At 34.9% G+C, this 22694-nt stretch overlaps 2 protein-coding genes across 4 annotated transcripts in view; both read left to right on the top strand.

Annotated features, from left to right (window-relative positions):
- LOC110379545 (uncharacterized protein) overlaps positions 1-4564 on the top strand; it is a 69380-nt gene extending 64816 nt beyond the window's left edge. Inside the window, exons 8-9 of one of the 2 annotated variants that reach the window (XM_064039839.1) lie at positions 506-682; positions 1686-4564. In XM_064039839.1, coding sequence (XP_063895909.1) covers positions 506-682; positions 1686-1894 — 386 coding nt within the window. In that variant the 3' untranslated portion in view covers positions 1895-4564. Of the gene's footprint in view, positions 1-502; positions 683-1685 lie in introns of both variants that reach the window. The other variant, XM_064039838.1, reaches the window with a different exon arrangement.
- A 4220-nt stretch (positions 4565-8784) lies between these two features.
- LOC110379532 (uncharacterized protein) overlaps positions 8785-22694 on the top strand; it is a 31106-nt gene continuing 17196 nt past the window's right edge. Inside the window, exon 1 of one of the 2 annotated variants that reach the window (XM_064039739.1) lies at positions 8785-9246. In XM_064039739.1, coding sequence (XP_063895809.1) covers positions 9208-9246 — 39 coding nt within the window. In that variant the 5' untranslated portion in view covers positions 8785-9207. The remainder of the gene's footprint in view (positions 9247-22694) is intronic. The other variant, XM_021339237.3, reaches the window with a different exon arrangement.

Below are 22694 nucleotides of genomic sequence, written 5' to 3'. Positions count from 1 at the left end.
TAAAGGACCTTAGTATAACGATAGAGTTTAATTACTATCTATTCTTTTATCTGATGCTTTAATATCAAGGCCTCGCATGACATGACAATCTTTACAACAGTCATAATTTACCATAGCAAGGCCTGAAAGCATATTGCAAAATGCATTTTCAAAGACACAACATAGTTTTACATTGATCCTCTAATTGGAAGACAAAATCTTGTGTACCTACATACTCCAGTCTCCTGTTTCGCTCAGCAGAATAAATTGTACCGCTGTATGTTATCAATGCATAAAAAATGGTTTTAATAAGAACCGGCGTGCAAAGATGTTTAGACAACTTGAACGAGACGTTATTGCGTCCTTCCTCGTAAAGAATACTCGTAATTATATAAGTTTGTTAACGCCTCATCGTCAGTCTTTTTATCGTTCCACTGCTGAGCACTCTCCTCTTATGTAAAATGTAAAGGATTGGATGTTATAAAGAATGAAAAATCTACATTGCCAACCCTCTCTGTTTCAGCAGCGACTTCCTCGGAGATGTACAACAGGAACGCTCGCAGTGCCGTGGGTGCTCTCGACGGGCGCGGCCTGGTGGCTGTCATCAAACGCCAGGTGCCTCTCGCTGGACAGTTGGATCATCAACTCGCCTGGGGACAGGGGTGGGGGTGGGTTACGCTGCCTAACGGAGTTTGGAGTGGACGTGAGTGTTTTTGATAGTCTATAAGGACAATGGGCAGATTGGTATACCCCACCAATAGCAATGTCATATATATCATTGGATAGGCCTTTTTATGTAGAACAATATTTACTATGACAGCTTTGCTGAAATGTTTGTCCGTTCTGAGATATAGATCAAAAACTGTGCAAAAGTTAGAACTAAGTAATCTATTGATAACTCAAGTTTTTAAAGGAAAATCTAAGAACTACTAAGTGTAAGTCTTGTATGAAAGAAAATCAGATTACAGTATTGATTAGCATCCGTTTTAAGATTGTTTGTTATCTATATCTCAGAACGGACAAACAATAGAACAAAGCTGTCATAGTAAATGTTGTTCCAGTTAAAAAGACCTGTCCAATGATATGTATGACTTTCCTATTGGTGCGGTTTCTCACTACGCCCAACATCCAGTTGGTACAATAAAAGGTTGAAATGCTACATAATAGTAACAATTATGGATCCTAACGGGCACAGTAGTACTTACAAGACTTAAAGTTATTAGTACTTAGATTTTCCTTTAAAAACTTGAGGTATCAATAGATTACTTAGTTCTAACTTTTGCACAGTTTTTGATCTATATCTCAGAACGGACAAACATTTCAGCAAAGCTGTCATAGTAAATATTGTTCTACATAAAAAGGCCTATCCAATGATATATATGACATTCCTATTGGTGGGGTATACCAGGTCCCATATATTTGTGCCCATTGTCCTTTCACCGGTTTCGAAGTAAGAGGGTGCAACACAGAACTATGTACTAGTTACATCATTTGATATACCTAGTCTGAAATATACGTGGCATTTTAAAATAGTTTATTTTGAAAATATCTCAGAAAATATAAAAGTCCAATATACTCTTCTAATGAATGCATCAAAATGAACCCTGCTCTTTTACATTTTAGTGATTCAAACTGTTCAATATGAATATGTCATGATGCTAAATAATGCCTATAATTCATGTAGCTTTGTCGACGACCTTTTTCAGGTTTAACCTGGTCCCAAGAAGGCGAAGACTTCGCCCTCCATGCTATGCCGATCATGCATCACACCAACGTGTCTCAAGCGTGCTCCATGCTCGATGGGGTCACGGCATACGAGGCCTCAGTCTACGAGCAGGCCCTGGCAGAGTATGATGACACAGGCACCTCCGATGACTGGGACTTCGGAGTAGACTGTGGAGACTTTATGATGTAAAACCTTTTTTGACGTCTGGTTCGAAAGACTAAACGCGCTGTTTCTAAATAAATGCAACCTATTTGGTCTTTGTGCGACTGCATACTGGCCAGTGACCTTTCGCAAATTCAAATTCTGACAGCTCAAAGAACAGCATGTTTGGTGTGCGGAACCGATAGATGTCGCTGCAAGACACTAATTCAAAGATTATCTTATGTGCAGAAGAGTAGCATTTCATTCGTCTCATTTTACCTATGCTGGTCATAAAAAATATATTTCTGCTATGTGATTGCTTACGTTTGTATGGGAGGTAAACCCAATTACTTGGATATTCGTACATTCATTGAAATCTTTGTATTAGTGTCCTCTGCAATAACAAATACTGTAAACAGTATTTTCATTAAATATTTTGATTCCAAATCAAATAACAATGCCAAAACGATTTGTGTTATATATTTACGTGTATTTATAATGTGCTGGTCACAAAAAACTTATGTGCCAATTAAAAAGTTCATTAATGAAATTAAAAATGTCTAAACATCTTATGAATTTTGAATAACAAATAATAATTCAAAGAAAGTTCTATTTGTTACTTCTAAAGTCTTTGTGGAAACTTTCCAATGTCGGCGAAAAGGAAAAAATATATTATTGTGGATGCTTAATCAAAGATTTGATTCAAAGGAGTGTGATTACGAAGAAGGATAGTTACTAGCTGACGTTCAACATTGTGAAGATCTAGACATCAATTATAACGAACATCAGTCATGATTGGGCATACACAATCACCTAACTATGCATTAAATAGATGTGCTATAGAGATATTGCATGTTGTCATAGAAAAGATGTGTGTAGCCATGAAATTCTATAGATTTTCAAATTCTTGAAATTCGGCCTATCGATAAAGCCTAGGATGTTCAATGTAGGTTTAGCACAATCTCGACCTCTCAGAGCGATATTTATTTAGGTAAAATTTATTTACGGAACATTTGATACTGTCTTCTCTATAATCTTTGATAAACTGTAACGTTGATTGTTTTCCCATTTCTATTTTTCTTATACATGATGCATTTCGAGGGATTATTGATGATATTGAAAATCATATTAAAATCTATCTTAACAAAACCAAAACGTGGTAATTGACAGATAAAGTTTTCGAAGGTTTTATGTGATTACACAGATCAGGGTACACATTGTTCTGCTTTATTGAAAACTTTTTCACGTTCACTGGACTCAATATAATGTCGCACAAAATGAGAGTAACTTGAGAATAAATTTATTTAACACGTAGGATAAGTACATTCAATGCTTGTCCCCCGATGACACCAATTACGAATGAGAAAGTATATTTACTCATTGAATTCGTAAATAAATCGTATTTTAGACGTAAGTCGATGTTAGTATTAGTATATGTGGTCGGTAGACATTACCTAACTGAACGAAATATATCGTGGAGCTCTTTTAAAACAACAACATCGTTTTTAAAAGAACTTTGTTCACAAAATCAACGTTTTGGCATATTGTCGGTATAGTTAGGTGTGTGGTAATTAGTACAATTATTTAAAGAAAATTTCTAGTCGCTATAAAATCTTCCGACCTACCCAAAGACTGCCTAACGTTATTTACCTAATACCTGTGTTGTGTGTAACCCTAGGCATGGTAAACGCGATTAAATGTCCCTCGCCCCGCGAACGCTACATTGCAAGATTTTACTGTCAAATAAAAAATAACTAGAAATTGTTGTAAGAAGGAAGAAATTCAGAAACTGCCATAACTATAAAAAAAGCCTTATTTTCTTTATTGGGAATAGTTTTATTTTATTTTCTGGTCAAAGGAATGTTACAAAAGAAGGTAAAATATAATCGCCACTAATTTCAACTGTGTCAATCTGTCGTGTCTACATGTTACGTCTAATCTATGAACTCACTAAGTATGACAATATGTAATGGCGGGAAATTTTACTCGTGCAAAAGTAGTCTTGCAATGTAGCTATAGATGTCGTAGCCAAATTATTGTATTATACGAATGTAAATTAGAATAATTAATTAGACGTTTATAAGATAAAAATAATACAATTATGTAACGCAATTTCGTTTTCGGTTCTTAATTGGGTTGAGCAAACTTTTTTAATCGCAAGTGACAGTAAAGAGGAAAGAGTCAGAATAAAAAAAGGTTTCATTACTAATTGGTCTTGTTTATGGTACATTAATTTCGCAATCAATAAATTAATAGAAGCCAGTAATGATAAAAACATTGTGGTCTATATGTAATAAGCAGTTTAAAAGCACTTTTGTCCTGTTACAGACATACATGATAAAAAAAATATTCTGCGGTTAAATATATTGCTTACATTACTTGTTCGATGTTTTGTACACTTATAAAATAATTCACTGACACTTCAAAACTCACTAGAACTTAATTTAATTTGGTAAATTATACAAAATTATTTGTAATATTAATACTAGACAGCAATAAGGCATCGGTATAGATGTCTAGGTAATATAATTATGAGATATTTTTGTATGAGAAGCTTGAAATCCCGTCAATGTGTTCGTTCCTTCGTATTTATATATATTTTTCTGTGTAAGAATTATTTTTGGAGCGCTTGTTCGGAAGAGTGTTATTTTGTGATATTGTCTGCACAAGTTCCCATTAAGAGACGCTGGCAATGAGACAAAGATAAGCAGGCCTAAAATTTTTAATCAACGGTTCGAGAGATAGAAGATATTATAAATGCGGCAGTTTCCAGTACAATCAGCGTCGAGTAGCTGAACAAATAAAAATTTTCAAAACTTCCTAACAACGTAAAGGGTCACCATTTCACAACAATAAGGCCTAAGAACGCCAAATTTTACTTAACATCATAAACTACAAAAAAGTACCTATATGAATACTCCCCGGTAAGTTATCTTTACTTAACTTAACTTTGAGAATTTTTGTTCAGCTACTTTTGAAACTAGGTGTACAAGATTTTGGGTCTTATTTATGAAGAGGACTTTCAAACTGGCAATTAAGCTGAGTTTAAAAAATATCAGGCCTACTAATCATAAGCTCATATACAGCCTCTTTTTTAAAGTCTTCGTTTTTCAAACAGTATTTTTTAAATGTGACCCAATGTGTCTTATGAATTTTGAGTGATGATAATGATGATGATGAATGGGAAGTAGAGAGCATCACATCTCATGAGGTCTTCCAGTCAATTATGATGAATTGATGGAAGTGAGCATGTGAGACTGTCAATTGAATAGAGAGACCTATGTGTGCTGTTGTATTACCTAAATACTTAATATACATTCGGCAAAGATTCATGATATTTGTATTCAGCAATACATGCGTATAAAAAGTATATTGATGAAGAGCATTGATTCCTCAGTTAAAATTATAAAATGAATCTAATATCGGTATAATTTTACCAGTTATAAACAACGTGTTTTTGCTAATAAATTATTACATTTGGATATCAAAAAAATATTCAAATTAAGAAAGAAAGCAAAATAAAAGTTTCGTTTTAAAAAACAGACTACATACATATTATTGGTCCTCATTTTTAAATCCCATATTATTTAAGTTCTTTGTGCAGACAATAAATAAGCAATATTGTTTAAAATGTCACTGGTATTATCAATAAGGTTTAATAAGGCGACAAAGTCAATAATAATCAGAAGCCAGTAAGTCTGACACCAGTCTTACCAAGAGGTATTGGGTTTCCCGGGTAACTGGGTTGAGGAGGTCAGGCATATAGGCAGTCGCTCCTTGCAAAACACTGGTACTCAACTACATCCAGTAAGACTGGAAGCCGACCCCAACATAGTTGGAAAATGGCTAGGAGCATGATAATGGCAACAAAATCAAAGTAGCGGTAGAAAAATTGTGCATAATAAAGTGATTTAAATAAATGATCACTCAAGGTGCAGCTGACCGCAATGTGACACAAATGTGGGGTAGCCACATTTGTGTGTGGGTTAGTCAGTGCATAACTGGATGTTAAGAAAATAAAATATATAAAAAAACACCGTACAAGATATTGATAGAGAACGGGGCGTGTTCAAATTCATATAATATAGCTACAAGGATTCAGTAAAAGTCAAGCAAAATCTATCTAAATAGGTATTTTTCAAATTTTATTTTATATCTTTACTAAAAGCTGTGTGACTTTTAACTTATCTTTCTATCTACAATTTAAATTAAGCTACATTGGAAATCTCCAAAATGCAAAACTAGCACAAGTACCCCTTAGGGCCCTAGGGGCTTGGTTCTAGTAAATATCGCTTAACTTTAACTAACTTCATATGAAATAATTATGTTTACCATTTGTATACCGGCTTCATAAATGCAAAAATAAAGAGTCTAAAGCTAAACCGATTTACATGTAAAACGTCTGAAAACAATCGCTGGAAAATTTAAAAAAACTACATCCAAATCAGTTCAGCCGATGAAGACCCACACCACGGTGTCACAAAGCGGTCAAACTTAAAAAAAACTCTTTGTATCGAGAATTTAACTATGCTCGAGTAATATTTCCCAACTTTAAAATTAAAACCACAAAAAAACTTAACGATAATACCACTGACGTAGATTCAGACATTACCACAGTAGAGGCGATGCGATACCGAAGCGATGCGTCGCTATGAAATGGACAAATAAGTATAGCGCGTGCGTAGTTAGATCGACGTCGTGTGTTGTATGAACTGTATGATAGTGACGTTCAATCACAGATTATGAATGTTTGTATGTAATTTTTTTTAAATAAATTACCTTATGGTAGAGTTTTGTGTTTCATTTCTATTTTCTTAAACTTGACATTATTGTTTTAAGAACTTCTTAGGCCGCTGCCTCGAATTTTGCGGGCAGCGGGGCGGCAGCGGCGGCGGCGCGGGCGGTCACCGTTTGACTAGAGCTCACCGCTCGTTGCCCGCTCCCCGCGCCGCTGTATTCGAGGGCCGGTCCATTTGATTATACGCGTAAGATCCTGCCGCTCCCGCGCCGCCGCCGCTGCCGCCCCGCTGCCCGCAAAATTCGAGGCAGCGGCCTTAGGGCCTATGCACATCGCGTTTTTTAAGCGCGCCGTCGACGCGCGTTTGTAGCGATACAGACGCGATACGCACGCAAGTCAGACGCAGCCTGTAGACCTTTGCACATCTGTATAAATACAGACGCGCGTGTGTAGCATTGCAGACGCGATGCAAATGCGCGTCACCGGCGCGTCTGTATTGATACAAACGACAACAAACTGCTCTGCAGGATAAAGACGCGCCGGCGACGCGTGTTCCCAAAACGCGCGTCGACGGCGCGTTTAAAAAACGTGTTGGCCCTTACACCTAACTACCTACATCTACAGAAACTACATACTTGAAGGTAAATAATTATAATTTAATTACAAAACAAACAACAGTTATGATTTATCAAACATAGCTAGGTACTTTAAATTAATATAACTAAAAATTAAGATCGTAAGTACAAAAGTGTAATGGACCTAGAATACTTCCCCGGAGCATCCATGAGAAAACATTCATCTGTTTATTGCCTTCTTTGTAATCCAAGTAACCTATGAAGTCAAATGCTTTTGCTGAACTTGGGAGCAAGCCAGCGGGGTAGATAATTCATTTAAAGCATTATTAAAGCATTCCGCTAATCACTTGAATACTCATTGTTATCGATTAAATATTGGAACTTACTAAATACTTAAATCTATGTACCTAAATGTGAAAAATTGAAACAATAATACTGTCGAAAACACCGAACATTACCTTGGTACCAAAGATGCTTTTATACAACTATCATACCAGAAGTCAGAACAAAAACATAAATTAATATTCTTTTACTTTTGAACACCATTCAATTTAACTGCTACACTTACATTACATAAATCATATCACCAAAAAAGGCGTAAGTAAAAGCAACCATTTAAAACGCACAAAAAATGAAAAAAACTTCATTTCTGCGAAGTAACAAGACGAGTGCAAGAAGATTGTTATCTCCGTATCCGGTTGTCTTTATTTGCGGGATTAGTTGCAGCCAGTATACGTCGCGGTTTATTAAAATACTTGCTGACTGTCGACTTAAAGACTTAAGAGCGTCATATTTTTATTTTATTTTAGATTCTACGTTCGGAGAGATTTATAGAGGAGGAAATTTTCTTAAGAGAATTCCCCCTAATTATTCTTCCCTAATTATTTTTAATGCTAAGTTCTTAATTAACGGAAGTTCCTCTTAAGAGCATTCTGTAGATGGTATTAATTTTGATTGTAATAATTTTAATCCTTCTCGAAAAGTCACAGAAGAAAGATAAATCTAAAATCTGAGAAGGTTATTGTAAGTATTTTCTTACATAAGTATATAATACTTCTAGTAGAGTGTGAGTTTTTAATCCGATTCCAACTTAAACAAAAGTTCAACCCTACCAAAGTTAAAATATTCCAAATAAACCCGTTCGAAGTAATAAAATAATAAACAACATATAAGCTTATCGCGTCTCTTAATCAATACTTGATGCAACAGATGGTCTCTTTCATTAACGAGTTCTCTTGCATAAACTGCAACTCCAAGTTATGCTGGCATTTATGTTATCCCCTATAATTACCTGGCACTGCCTTCAGGTGAATGCCCGAGTGACTTATGATAACGCTTTCACTGAATTTGGCTGCGGGCTTGCCAATTTCTTCGCCATATTTATACCATCCAACGAAATAACCCCAATTCTAACCACAAAACTTTTACCGGCAAGCAATAACAAACATTTTCCTTTACTTCAAACGTAAACAATCATTTGTCTATTGCCGGCCGAATACAAACTGTTTTCACGGAACTATTTGCGTGCCACACGAATTTATTCTTTATGGTGCTATGAAAATGGTTGAAAGAGGTTTTTATAAAGGCAAATGTATTGTTGTCGGTTCGCAGGGCGTGTAGGTGCAGCCAGTCGATTACTCAGCGAGTAGTCATGCAGGCTGCTCGCTCCCCGGCCCCGCCATCTCTGGTAATTCGCCTCGGTGCTTCGCGTTCACAACAGCTGAGTCGCTTGGCGACCGCTGACTCGTTTGATCGGTATCGCAATAAACTGTAACTGAGAACGCGCCGGTTAATTAAAAAAAATAAAATAGTAATCGCGTTCCAATTTTAAATTGCGCGCTAAATCTGGTCGTTGACAAAATAAAAATAATATTTTTGTCATTTTTGTGTCAAATTTTGTGAATGGTGTTTGATAATGAACAATACAAAAATCGCGTGTAGTATTTTATAATTTTTTACATCTATTCAGTAACGCGACAAATTGAACTGTTTAAATTTTCGTTGTCTTCCAGTCAACATAATATTAGTGTGCCATCGGAAATTCTAAAATGGAGAAGAACGGTGGATCCAGGCTCTTGCAGATGCAAGTAAGTGCTCTACAATAAATATTCACACTTCCTAACAGTTTACAAATAAATGTGATAAATATTTACCGGGGAATTCTAGATAGTGTTGAAGTAAATAAATAAAGGATTATTTTATTTTCATTGTTTAAGTTATCTCAATGAAGATAAAATAGACAGTAATACCTCCCATTTAACTAAGTGAACATCTTCAAATTACGAATCAAACTTTAAATAAAAATAACTATAAATCCCCGTAATAAACAATACCTATCTTCCTCAAATAAATAAAATGAAGGAATCCAGAAAAATTACTTTAGCAGGAAACCTGAAAATAGCAACAACACGCCTAGTCATCATTGATAGCAATAACTGTAATGGACATTAAAATAAACGCGACCATTCTTTAAAAATCGTTGCGTTTGACGAGTTCGCACATGAAACAAACAGACCAATGGGAGATGTGCTTATGAAGTAACGAATAACGAACCTTTTTTGAACATAATCGGTAATGCAGACTGAGACTGACTAATATCTTTGGCAGCTTGAAGATAAGAAAGTAAGAGTAGTATTTTTTTTTTATTAGGTATTTGATATGATTCTGAAAGAGTTTTAGTACAATACTCTACTCTTGATTTAGGTAATCTTCTGTGTGTGAGAAGATAAATTTTCATAGTAATGGGATAGTACTTATTGCAATGCATTAAGATTATGGAATGAACAAATTATAATACTTTTACATATGAATAGGTATCTTATTATGAATGGTTATCAAAATCTTGGTTTCCAGAACCATTTTCTGTAGAGAAGGATTACTTACATAAGGTTTTATGTAGTTACCTATAAAAAGTATACGTATATACTATTATGTGTATATAAGTATATACTAATGTATACTTTCCATACAAAAAAGATGAAACAATAACTAATAAAAGATTTTGTTCCTCAAGTTAGAACAAGTCTATCTTGTCCTTGACTGACAAGAGGTTCTTAACTTGATGATGTCATTAACTTATACTTGCTAGCTTAGTCAAATATAACTTAACCGTCACTTGAATTATTTTTAGAGGCCGTTAGTTAATGCAGATTTACGTGAGACAGGTAGAATTATAATATGTATGCCCATTTTGACCAACTAAGTAAACTTAGGGATCCCCTAAGAGCATTTAGGGAACACTTAATACGAATTTCGTTTTCTCCAAAGTTGAAGTGTCCCTTATAACCTTTATTATTGGGGGAGCCCTTATTCTAAGTGACACTTAGTTAAGGAAACGTTAGAGATTGTTGATGAAAACGGGCATTACAGTACCATCCCTTTTCCTTGAAATCCCTTCCATTGATCTTCTTCTTGAAATTGGCGAATCTTAAGAAGCTGTGAACCCAAAATCTTGTCAGTAATATATAGTGAGCTTCTTTATTCTAATTTTTATACCTTGGTCCGAAAGCGCACCAGTCTGTCCTTCACCTAGCAGACTGACCAACATATTTAGCAAGGCCTGGCCTTATTTAAATAATATGATGCCGTGATTCATATCGTTTGGTGAACACCTCTTTATTTACTGTATAGTGCATAATAAGTATTATAATAATTTAGTTTTATTAGTCTGTAATGATTATGTGTGAATTATGTGGTCGCCTATAGCTGGGAGCGTACACTTCACCGACATTGTCAAATGGCATAACTAATGTAGGTAATATAAATAAAGAAATAACCGTTACAATATAATAATTCGCATCTAGATTTCCCCTATAGTGTACCAACTTTTTAATAATCTACCAACGTCATCATCTCCCTAGCCTTTACCCGAATATATCGGGATTGGTTTCCATTCAATTTCATTATCTACTAATGCAACTTAAAATAGTCAAATTCTTATTAAAATCATTCATATATTCTCTGACCCTTTTTTACAACTTTATCGCAGTATGTACTCACAAGTTCAGCGAACGCCAACTGGGATGCGAACCTTGACCTCGACGGTTACGAATATTATTACACCCGGCGACTGGAACGGCATACCAATGTTTCGGTTTTATTCCTGAGCGTATATGACATGAACAAGTACCTAACTACATAGTAATACATACAGGTACATACAGTGTAAGTATTTATAATGTGCACATACCGAAATGGGTTAATCGAATTTTATTTTATTGATAAAAAAATATTTTTGAAAATCTAATTATTTCCTTTTTTACAGAATTTTTGAAACTTTTATGATCCTTGTCTCAGATCAAAGAAATAGATCCTTGTATTTAACTTTTATACCATATACCATAGTATGTAATATAATAAAATTAAAAAATGGTCTCCATTTTCTTATTTTTTTTTTTTTTCATTGATAAAATTAAGCATAGATTCCCACATTTCAATAGGTATGTGCACAAAGACTCATACTGCATGTACCATATATCCTGCTATGTAGGTACTTGTTCTTGTCATGTGTGCTCAAGTTGGTGACGTCATTGCTTTTAATGGGGATAAATAGCGCGTCTGTTTGAGAACAAATATTATTGACTTGTATGGCTTCTGTCAGGCTTAGAAACATCGACTGTTACGAGTATAAAGCTTGGCACACAACTTGCAAAAGTACATGCTTACTTAATTGACTTAATTAACAGATAGGTACAAGTAAAATACAAGACTCTTCAAGGCTCAGCTGAAAGCTTCATTTTTCCTCGTTTAACCAGTCAATAATAGTATGTCAACCAGTGTACTTCTTGCTTTATGTGCCTATATCGCATACATTGAATAGTCCATTTTCGCATATGACGCGATCATTTTATCGTCTGCAGGTCATGTTATCAGAATTACCACATTAATTAGAATAGACCTGGTCAATTAGTAGGTATAGGTACACCTAGTAGATTCTAGAAACTAGATTATTGACGTTTTGCAAATAGGTAGGTCTCTATCTAATCTAATTATTAAATTATATTTCTGTATTCGTACTAAAAGAAGGTTCGTAAGGGGTGGTAAGTATTGTCATAAAATATTTTGTGTGATATATTAACAAATCATGGGCTATTTAATTTGTAAACTTCTCAGTTGACATAGGCTCTTGTAATTCTCATCAAAAACTATGACATCTATTCTGAATCTAGAAAGAGAGAAGGCTGTTTAAGTTTACATTATCAAATTAGTTTACTTCCATGAAACGTAAAAGTTATTTTTAACCCTAGACTCATCGCCGATATCTCCAATTTCTTTTTCAAACCTAATCCACTCACATTTTTACCTGAACATTTTTTCCTTTTAACACCTTTTATTACCTTTATTATATAACTGTCCTAGTTCACCGGTTCGATAGCCGACATGAGACAATTAGGCATACAACATACAAACAATGCTTTGACCCGTTGCCCCAGTTGTTATTGATAAATGTATCCACGCCTTAATGGATTGCTTCTTATGCATAATGCTGTAATACAAAATGTATGACTTATTTGAATTTACGAGGTTTTTTTATTAGTTATTGTTCTGGAATGAAAAAATCGTTAATTAGAAATTGCAGCCTATGGTTTTTTAACATTTTCATTCTAACGAGTCTTTTAATGAGAATCAAAATCTTTGTAATAGAGGCATCTCTTTTCTCTTATTTTTTCTGAAATGAAAAAAATGTTTTCTTACTTCAAGAAAATGAATTTAACTTGTCACAAAAAAGTGCTTTCTGCAACTGATCACAAAATTTTAATTTCCTTTTTTACATTTCAATTTCATCATGATTTTTCAATATCGCTTAACAATTAACATACTTGCCTGTTGAACAAACGAGTTGTAAGCTCGGATCAATAAAAAGTGTTTGTTTAATTAATACTAAAGCAATTACCAGGAAACAACTGACTGACAGCAGTGTACTGTTCTAAACCAACATGGAAAGTAATTTCATGTTTTAATGGCTAAGTTAGAATTTCAGTTTCATTAGGTAAGTACGTAAAGTTATAATGCATTGGCATAAAGTAGGACATCCTTACTAAAGTAATTGTTAGCTTTCAGTCTTTCTGAACTGATCTAAAAGTTATAACTTAATCTCTTGTAATAGGTACGTTGTCAAAAATTTATACAAAAAAAATAATCTGCATTTTCTTTAAAATTAAAACAATAAAATTTCAGTACCCGGATAAAAATTTATGTATGTTACTCAGGGATAATGTAGTATTTGGTTGGTTTTGAGTTTGTAATTCGTTACACACGGACAAAACATTTCTCTTTAGAGGTACATATATTATTAGAGCAGAAGAGTAGATGTAGACAGAAATACGTGCCCTACCTTAAGGGGTCTACACACCAAAGCCGCTGACCCGGCGGCACAGCCCGGCGGCACGACTGCCGCGGCATGTGGTGTTCTAGTAATTGTCAAATACTCTATGAAAGCCGGCGGCATGATTGTACAAAATACGGCCGGCGGGTTGGGCCGCCGGGCTGTGCCGCCGGCATCAGCGGCTTTGGTGTGTAGACACCATTAGATAACCTACTCCTATTATATCAATTAATCATAAACGTAGTCTATGCACACCGCTATTGCATATATTGCAAAACGCAGTGTTATCAACGAGCCCATAGATAATGTTCATATAATAGTGGCCTAAAATAAGTGCCCTACTTTCAGTGCATTGATAAAGTTATTAGATGCGAGTTATTGCTTTACTGGTTGCAAGTCTTCTATACATATAGGCTCAGAAACGGTAGTCATATTTTGACATCTGGGTCAATTCTTATAGCTTTGATAGATGTTAGTCAACTAAAGCTGTAGCGAAATTTAGTTTTGAACTTGCTAATCTCAGTACTACAAGAGGCAATTCAAAAAAAGCTCTTCTGTTGGTCTTACGTATCGAGGATATCTATAGTCTATTTTATCTTGAGGCTATTTTTTATCTAGGTTCGCGAAGAACTTCCAACGAGACTTGGGGGAAACCACTGGCGGAAGCTAGTCTTTAAATAATTGCCATGGGTTTCAATTTACATAGATTGTCAAAATAGCTTCCTTAAAAATAGCGCCCTTTCAAATATCTTAAATGTTGAAATCCATATAATATTTATCAACTCTTCTCCCCGAGTTAGGACTTCAAAACCAGCAAATAAATAATTTACATACAGCCCCTACACCCAGAACATACAACACGTGGCCCATTTAAGTTTATCACATTACACTTAACAAGTTAACAGTAAACCCACACCGTTAACGTCATTTACTTGCAAATGCTCTCCAAGTGCATAAGGTTAAGTTAAATTGCAGGCTTTCCATTAAGTTTGGCGGATTGCCAGTTGTACAAGGAATGTAGCTTTGGAAAACCTGCCAAGGGAATTAAATAAGTGAAAGGTATGAATCACGTCACGTTAATATTTTGAACATTTAAGTTTGTATGTCTGTTTGTACCTACTGTATAGATTTTGATAAAACTTCACAGTAACATGGGTTATGCATCAAAGTAACACATAAGCTGTTAGGCTATTTTTCAGGGCAAGCGCTCATTAAATAGTATTTGTATGAGTTTTTCGTTTTGACAAATCATTGTGAATAGGTAACTCTACTACCGTATTCTGATATTCATCTATTTCTAATCAACGATAGTGGCTCTATATTGTTCAAATGATACTTTAGTCTGTATGGTATCGTTTCCAAAACGATTGCTTTGTTTTGTAATCCTCATTTCTATTGAAAGTATCGTGTATTAAGGATAATTTCTAAAGATTTATTTACCTTATTACCTAAATCTGTTCAATTTATCAGAATTAATACCAAAGTTAAGAATGAAAATAATACAGTATTCACTCCACCCAAAGACAGCTCTAAGTTGCTAAGAAACCATCATAAAATAAGTACATTCCTTTAAAATCGGTAAAGCATTCCCGTATACCGTTTACGTAACTTCCCGTTTCGAAAAATCGGGACATCTCTAACATTCCCAACAAATCCATTACCCAATGACGTCATATTTCTTGCTAACATAATCCTCCTAGCTTTATAATACAGAGGAAACTCACTCAGCTAATCTTATCAAAAGGGGAAAGCTTTGTCCTAGATTATAATCTTGTTGCTTAAGCAAGGGATTAAGGGATATTTAAATGAGGACAAGCGATGTTTTAACTCTTAGATCTATGACCAGATAGGCTTGTCTTTGCTTTGGTGTAATCTAAGGACTATTAGAGGCCTACTTTCTGTTCTGTAGCTGGGTGACGTCCCATTTTTGGTACAGAAAAGGTGTTATCAATGATCTTCCGTAAAGAGTGATTAGTTAGTTCACTATAAAGAGCCATTTATTTAACCTCCTTTCAGTTTCACGGGTAATTTTATAACACCTATAATCACTGTGATAACTAAATAGAAGAATAAGCTGCAACATAATAGCGATATGTAACAATAAATACAACTTGTACAGTAAAACAGTTGTAATTTACGTAAGCTGGCTGGAGTTTAAAAGGCTGTCTTCTACTAAACCCCATTACTTCAGAAAACTGCATAAAACCTGTTAGGTAGATATGCCCATTATTTTATAACAAGCATAAATAGCTGGTTCTAAATTAAAAGGGCTCGTTGTAAATACAGACTTGTAATACTCATTACACCATGGTATCTTATAAGCACTTGTTGCTGCTTAAAGTAGCCGGAGGGATTTCGTAAATGGATCAGCATTCTATGTTAGAACAAGTTTTAAAGTCTATCTAATAGGTAGACTTAAATAATAATGGTGAACACACATCTATTGAAGTCGAACGTGCCGAAAGATTCATATGAATCGAATCCAAGAGAACCTTTGCACAGTTATCCAAGACAAGGTTTCATGAGATTTTATGTAAATAAGCATTCGTCACGTTTGATTCCTATAGATGCGTGTACGCCAGAAACGAAATTATAATCACTTTAAGAACTTTTCATTCTGAAGTAATAGACATCGTTGGTAACCCGTAGAAAACATGATAATTATTATTTATGTATCTAACAGGAAAATAGTGCCCTAACTTACGCTAAAAATCTAATCTTCAAGAATAGTGACTCAAGTAGTATTTGCAAAAAACGGCATGATTCATTTATCGCTTCAAACTTATCGCGATATGACCAATCGATCGTAAAAGTTGAGCAAACAAATCGCTGGAACCAGTACTTTTGTCCTAATTACTTAGTTTTTTAGGTCCCTCCCTATTAATGAGGAGATAACCTTAAAACCTATTTTGCAGAATGACGTCACATACCATGTTTTGGTGGTAAAATTAGGGTAATTGATGATAGCGCTTATATTACTAAACCACCACTGAAATACTGAATGTTACTCAGATTTTGGCAATCTGAGAGTTATTTTCATCTTCGATCATAATTCTAGGAATTGTTTATAAGTAGTACCGCAATAAATGTACTAAAGATTGATTTTGAACCCATAAGTATTTGATATAGTCTGGTTCAGAATCCTCGTCTCTTTTATGCTCAACATCCTAACAAAAATGTAATTTTTCTCTGACAAATAGTAAATGAGGTTTTGCCCGCTTTTCAAGACCGTACATACATAAGTTTAACTTCAAACAAGATATTTTGTTCTTTGCCAAGTTATGACATAGCTCCGTAGCTATAAAACCGTTTTATTTTGTAACAACATTACATAAAGACTGACAATTATATTTATAAGTAAGGTTGCAGCAATGTATGTGATTCGTTACAACGGATGGCACGGTGTAAGTTTATAAACTTTTCACACGCTTCGAATGCAAGTGACAAATGGAATGCATTGTGCAAAAACAACCTACAAAGTGTACAAAACACATTGAAAACATTATGGTTACAGTATTTTTAGAATGTTTGTAGTTGTTACGACGTTTCTCAGGCCGAGGGGTGGAATTCCCGGCGGTAATATTAAATACTTAAAGTATGTTAGCAAGCGATACTTAACTGCAGACTGGGTCGAGTAGAATTCTTTTTATTCATGTTCATCGATATAGTATCCAAGAAAATTATGACTTCACTTGACGACAATGGGAAAAATGCATGCTGCTCTCTTAAGTACGGATTTCCTACTTCATTTAGTTGGACCGTCTACTCAGAGAATTTTGACGATAACATTTTACACAGTTATAAAACAAACAACTTATGAAACTTAAAACTTCCCAAAAGCAAAACATTTAAGACAATGGCGAGCATAAATTAGGCCAAAACTGACAGTTAAGCTGAAAACTAGTGTGGGACGATCGCAAAACTCTCGTATCGATTTCCTATCTCGGTATTTTTATATTACACCTACAGAGGTATTATAAAACGGCCGTGAACATTTTTGGAACCAGAAGAATACAGTTTTGGTATTGCTAATTTAGTTTCGCTATATAAATGTCTGGGATTTTAAATAAGACAATGATATATGAAAATAGAACAAAAGATTTAGAGGATTTTATGAATGTATATTTAAATAGCTCTTTGTAAATAGCCAGCAATTGAACTCACAAATTAGTTTAACAGTACTTATTTACACTTTCATATAGCTTCTTAAAAGTGATGTTTATTGAAAACCTTATTATAACTAATTAAGTCTTGGTTGTTCGTACGCACTCATTAGCCTAATGGTACCCATGGCACACTTTGTGTGTCTGCCTCATTGTTTAACATTAATTTGACTTGCATATTGCTCGGTTGCATTCCTACTAAGAATTTATTCCAAAGATTTAAATGTTCTTAACCTTAATTTTCCATTTATACTCTAGCCGCAATTAGCTTCTCGTTGTTATGTGTTCCTAGTACTTTTTATCATAGAGCGTGGTGTTACCGAATTTTTTTCTTTAATTTTCATATTATGGTGATGAAAGACACCCACCCTTTTACACCCTTAATTAGCCCTATCTTTACTAATATTAAAAAGAGGAAAACTTTGTTTGTTTGTTTGGTTGTAATGGATAAACTCAAAAACTACTGGACCGATTTTAAAATAGTCTTTCACCATTAGATAGCTATATTATTTGCGAGTAACATAGGCTATATTTTATCCCGGTGCGGGCAGTAGCTCCCAGGGGACGCGGGTGAAACCGCGGGAAAACGGCTAGTAAAGTATATCTTCAGTGATTATTATTCAGCTGATTAGTGACTCACAGACTTTTCATACAATTAGTTGACTGTACCTTTTCTATTGATTAACAAGATCCGTAAGTGAATTTCCACGGCAATTAACACAAATGTAATGTAATTAATTCCGTACAATTAATGGGCGTCGAGCTGTTCCTCGAAGTATCTAACGGCTATGCGCTCCTGGTACTTTTGTTGGTTATCCGTCGGTGGCAACATGATGCCCTGACTAATTGAAGAATGTATCATAATGGCCACTTGACTCAATGGGAGAAGAAATGTGTTGAGACGCATTTTGTAGATTTTTTTCTGACATAGAACTTTTACAATGAGATTATTAGAGTTATATGTGTTTGTACCGGTTTTAGAATTGCAATTTGATTGTAGCAAGGCAGTGACATGATTGCTCTATGCCTTTGAAAACTTCTTAAGTTTTTGATGGGAAATCATCAAATGACTCTGTGGTGTGTGCATCGTGAGGGAGTGTCAGACTCTTACTAACTAATACTCACTGACTGACTGGAGCCCTTCATGTATCAGGGCCGTTTCGAACAACCCTACAACCTTCTATAGATCTCAATTTCATTTGGTACCAACGTTACTTAGAATATAGCTTCTTATTAGATTTGCAATTTGAATAAATTCTAAAGAGTTCTAATTGAGTAGTCGCTTTGCGTGTTATTCTGTGAAGTTCACATGATTATGTTGATTCCTAGTGCTGCGTAGCGCTATCTAGCCCTTCTAAGATTCTGAGTATTTTAAGAATAGTGCATAAAGTTGATCAAACTTAAGCGACATCGCGGACTTAATATTACTGTCTTGAATTCAACATATCATATCCTTCAGGATAACGTGCACATTATTTTCCAGTAGCAATCCAATATTATGCTTTGCCTTTCGAGCATTTTTGTTCAATCCAAATCAAATACTTAATGTTCAATATGGTACAAGCTCTACTCTCAACTTTTTCCCATCGAAATCCTTTATTCTGGTTAGTATAGAAACTAAACTAAAAAACTGTACCCCTGACCGAACTCTTATTAAATCAATCCACATTGTTAACCAACGCACGCTCCTTCCGCCTTACATACCCAACCAAAAACACAACACAATGCCAGCTCCATAGTTTCCCTGTTCGATCTTAAGAGAACATTGCACTGCGCATGCGTCGTATAATCATACGCGATGGAGTGGTGTACGTACAACATGATTAGTGTCGCTATTAATAGGCCACTTGCTCTTTGTTGGGCTATTAATTCCTCTGCTATGGGATTGAGACATGGTTATTGTGTTAGGCTCGTGGTTTGTGCGTCTGCGCATATACGAAAAATCGTTTTTTTTTTTGCTGATATTTGTTGTTTCGTCTGTCGTGATAATATTTATAAAAGTAACTGCTTAAGATATATTATGTAAATTGAGACACCGAGAGGAAGCGCCATCTCAAGTGTGAAATTTAATTGACAGTCAAAAGATCTGCGTTGAGTCAGACCCTCAAAAACATAAACTATTTTCGTGAAACTTGTTTTAAACTTACAAAAAATTTTAAAATCAAAGCCTTAATAAGTCCCGCAGACAGCAATCAATGTGCCTCAGTATAAAATGATTCAACTGGTCATTATGTCCGTCTGGTCACGGTGTCCAACCAGACAAATAATCTATTACTGTAGTGTAGTATAAAGCTGTGCGTATACACTGATGGTGTTCGTGTATTATTATGGGACACATACATATTACGGCATACTTGATAACCGACAACATGAAATTATGGGACGATAATCATATGTGGTGATGTAATATTGTAGTTATACATAAGTATATCTTAATTGATGGTGCAGAAAATGTGAAAATATAGAGTAAGTAATTGGTATTCGCCACGGTTTCACAAATGTCCCGGCGGAACCACTTACCGCAAACGGGTAAAAAGTAGCTCGTGTCCTCTTCAACCGACCTCCCAAGAAGAAAGAGGATCTCTATACTGTTTTCTTTGTCCTTGTTCAGGCTCTAGTAGGTATACAGACTAGACCGTTTTGGCTATCGGTTCAATAGGTTTGGCGTGAAAGTCATTGAGACTAACATTACTTAGTAAGGATAATTGATTTGAAATTGTAGGTCAAACCCATTATAAAAAAAAAACATTTAAGCACGTACTTTGCAGCCGTTCATTGTAATGGCTACATAAATTACTGAATTGATATTTCAGAATGTGACATCGTTAGGCGGGTGAATTTAGTGTCTGCTTGATCTTTCACTGTTCATGAATACTCCTTAATAGACTATGAATCAAAGTTAATTTAGAGCTTTTGGCCAGAAACACTTTCACGTGTAGATAGATTTACTTTATTGGGATTGATAGATGTATGCGGCTATACAACTACATGTCTGCATATTTAATGGTAGATTTGTCAAATTGAAGATATAGACTTCTGACTTATGTCCAAAAGTTAACCAACGTAATAAGGGCTAATTTTGTTCCATCCTATTTGTACATTGCTGTCGTTCAATTCATTATGCGACCGAAACAAACCAAGCCCTGCTATTATGATAGCTACTTTAATTACTGCCACGCACGCCTCAGTTTCCTGTTTTGCACGCTATTTTACTACCTACACAATATATGGCACAGATACATAATGTTCCTATGTAACATCCATAAATAATAACATGATTATAGGAGGAATTACGTATTTTTGTCTGTACTTATATTTTCAAGGTCAAACCGCTTAACAAAATTCGGCTAAGCGATTCGACTTTTATGAAAATTGATGGAAAATTATATGATAAAATCAGGTGAAGTAATAAGGGTTTTCTATGTTTTTTTTATTAATAGTTTGGACATGTAGGTCAACCCTCATTATGTATGCAAATGTAAATTCTTAAATCTTTTGCGACAAAATCTTCTAATCTGGTTCCGATTCCCTTCAACTTAAGCCGTTGAGAAAAATAAAGTTTACTTACATAAGCATTCTACGTAATCAGGTATAAAAATAAACAGTTTAAAACTGTCATACGGATTCACCTTGACCTTCACCTTTCAATGTCGCTTTAACGATCAGACAATTAGTGGTATAACGAAAACTAGAACCTATGTTTATTAATTTACCTGTATTGAGTTGACAATTGCTTAGAAGAATTTTGACTTACCTTATTAATCTCATGAAAATCTTTACTCGTACTAAAATTTGATCGTTGTGTCATCTAGAAATGATATCATAAGCTACGTTGTTCAGCATTTCGAAACTATCCACTAAAACTTGGCGACATTTTAGTTTGCACAAAAACCCAAAAAAACTAATGATTGCGAAAGTGTAAAATCTCCATCTGTCTAGATTCTAGATCTTTCACGCTTTCAACAACTCATTGAACTGAAAATTTATGTAAGGACGCCAGATTGAAATACAGTTACACCTCCAGGCACAACATGGCGATTTGTAACTCAAAAAATAAGACCATTATTTGTTAACATACCTAGGCAAAGGTATGTTAACAAATAAAACTGATTTCATGCATGTGATTCTTCTGAGTTTGTGCATTGTTCGGGAAAACCTCTGTATCAACTGAACCGACATTAAATAGGAACACCAAATAGGCGTTGAAAATTTCAAAGATTACATTGTATTAAATTAAAGTTATAGACTGAAAGCAAACCACACCCTGGAATGTTAAACCAGGAAACGAGAACTACAAACAAACTAGGCTACAGCATTGTTTTATAAGCATTTTACCCAATTCCCTGTGCGTGGGTGACTCGATCACTTCTTAATTGATTAACGATATCGTTGAAATAATCGATACATTTATCTTGCCACCATTCATTAAGAGTGACTTATCCAGAGAAAGATATGGAGCAATTCCGCTTTTAGGTCTGTATCTTTGCAATGGTAAAAGGCTTTGTCTTGCGAAAAGATTTATATTCCAATCAAGTTCTGTGGGAGTTTTATCATGATCCATTGATTACGCTTATCCTTTTTCCGATAGGACTTTATTGGTTTTGAATTATGGATGTTGATTATTTTATTTGTCACGAGAAATATTTTTAGGGCTTAACTTGGCTGATGAGATGAGGTTATTTATACATTATAGATTTTGGTTCTGCGACGTGTAATCAAGACAAAGATACATGTGTTTGTAACCTACAAACAGACTACGAACGACCTATGAAGATACCCAAAATGGCCACCCCAAAAACCAAAAGAAAAAATAAACAAACCAAATCACAACCGCTAATCTAAATCAATCGCGCCATTATTCCGACGATTTCGTTTTAGTACGAAATTACCTTCATAGGGTGTTTGGCATAAATACGGCTAATGCCTTTTAAAGTAAGTGTGTCAACGGATGTCGGTGGCGTGCGAACCGGCATGGAACCTGTGGCACGCGGGTTTAATGGCTGCCAGCCCGCTACATGACTGCAGGGAAAAACAGTGACAGATGTAC

This window comes from Helicoverpa armigera, chromosome 20 (assembly GCF_030705265.1).
Source record: "Helicoverpa armigera isolate CAAS_96S chromosome 20, ASM3070526v1, whole genome shotgun sequence".
In the NCBI taxonomy this organism is placed as follows: domain Eukaryota; kingdom Metazoa; phylum Arthropoda; class Insecta; order Lepidoptera; family Noctuidae; genus Helicoverpa; species Helicoverpa armigera.
The sequence above is the reverse complement of the archived record's forward strand: the minus strand, read 5'-3'. Positions and strand labels throughout refer to the sequence as shown.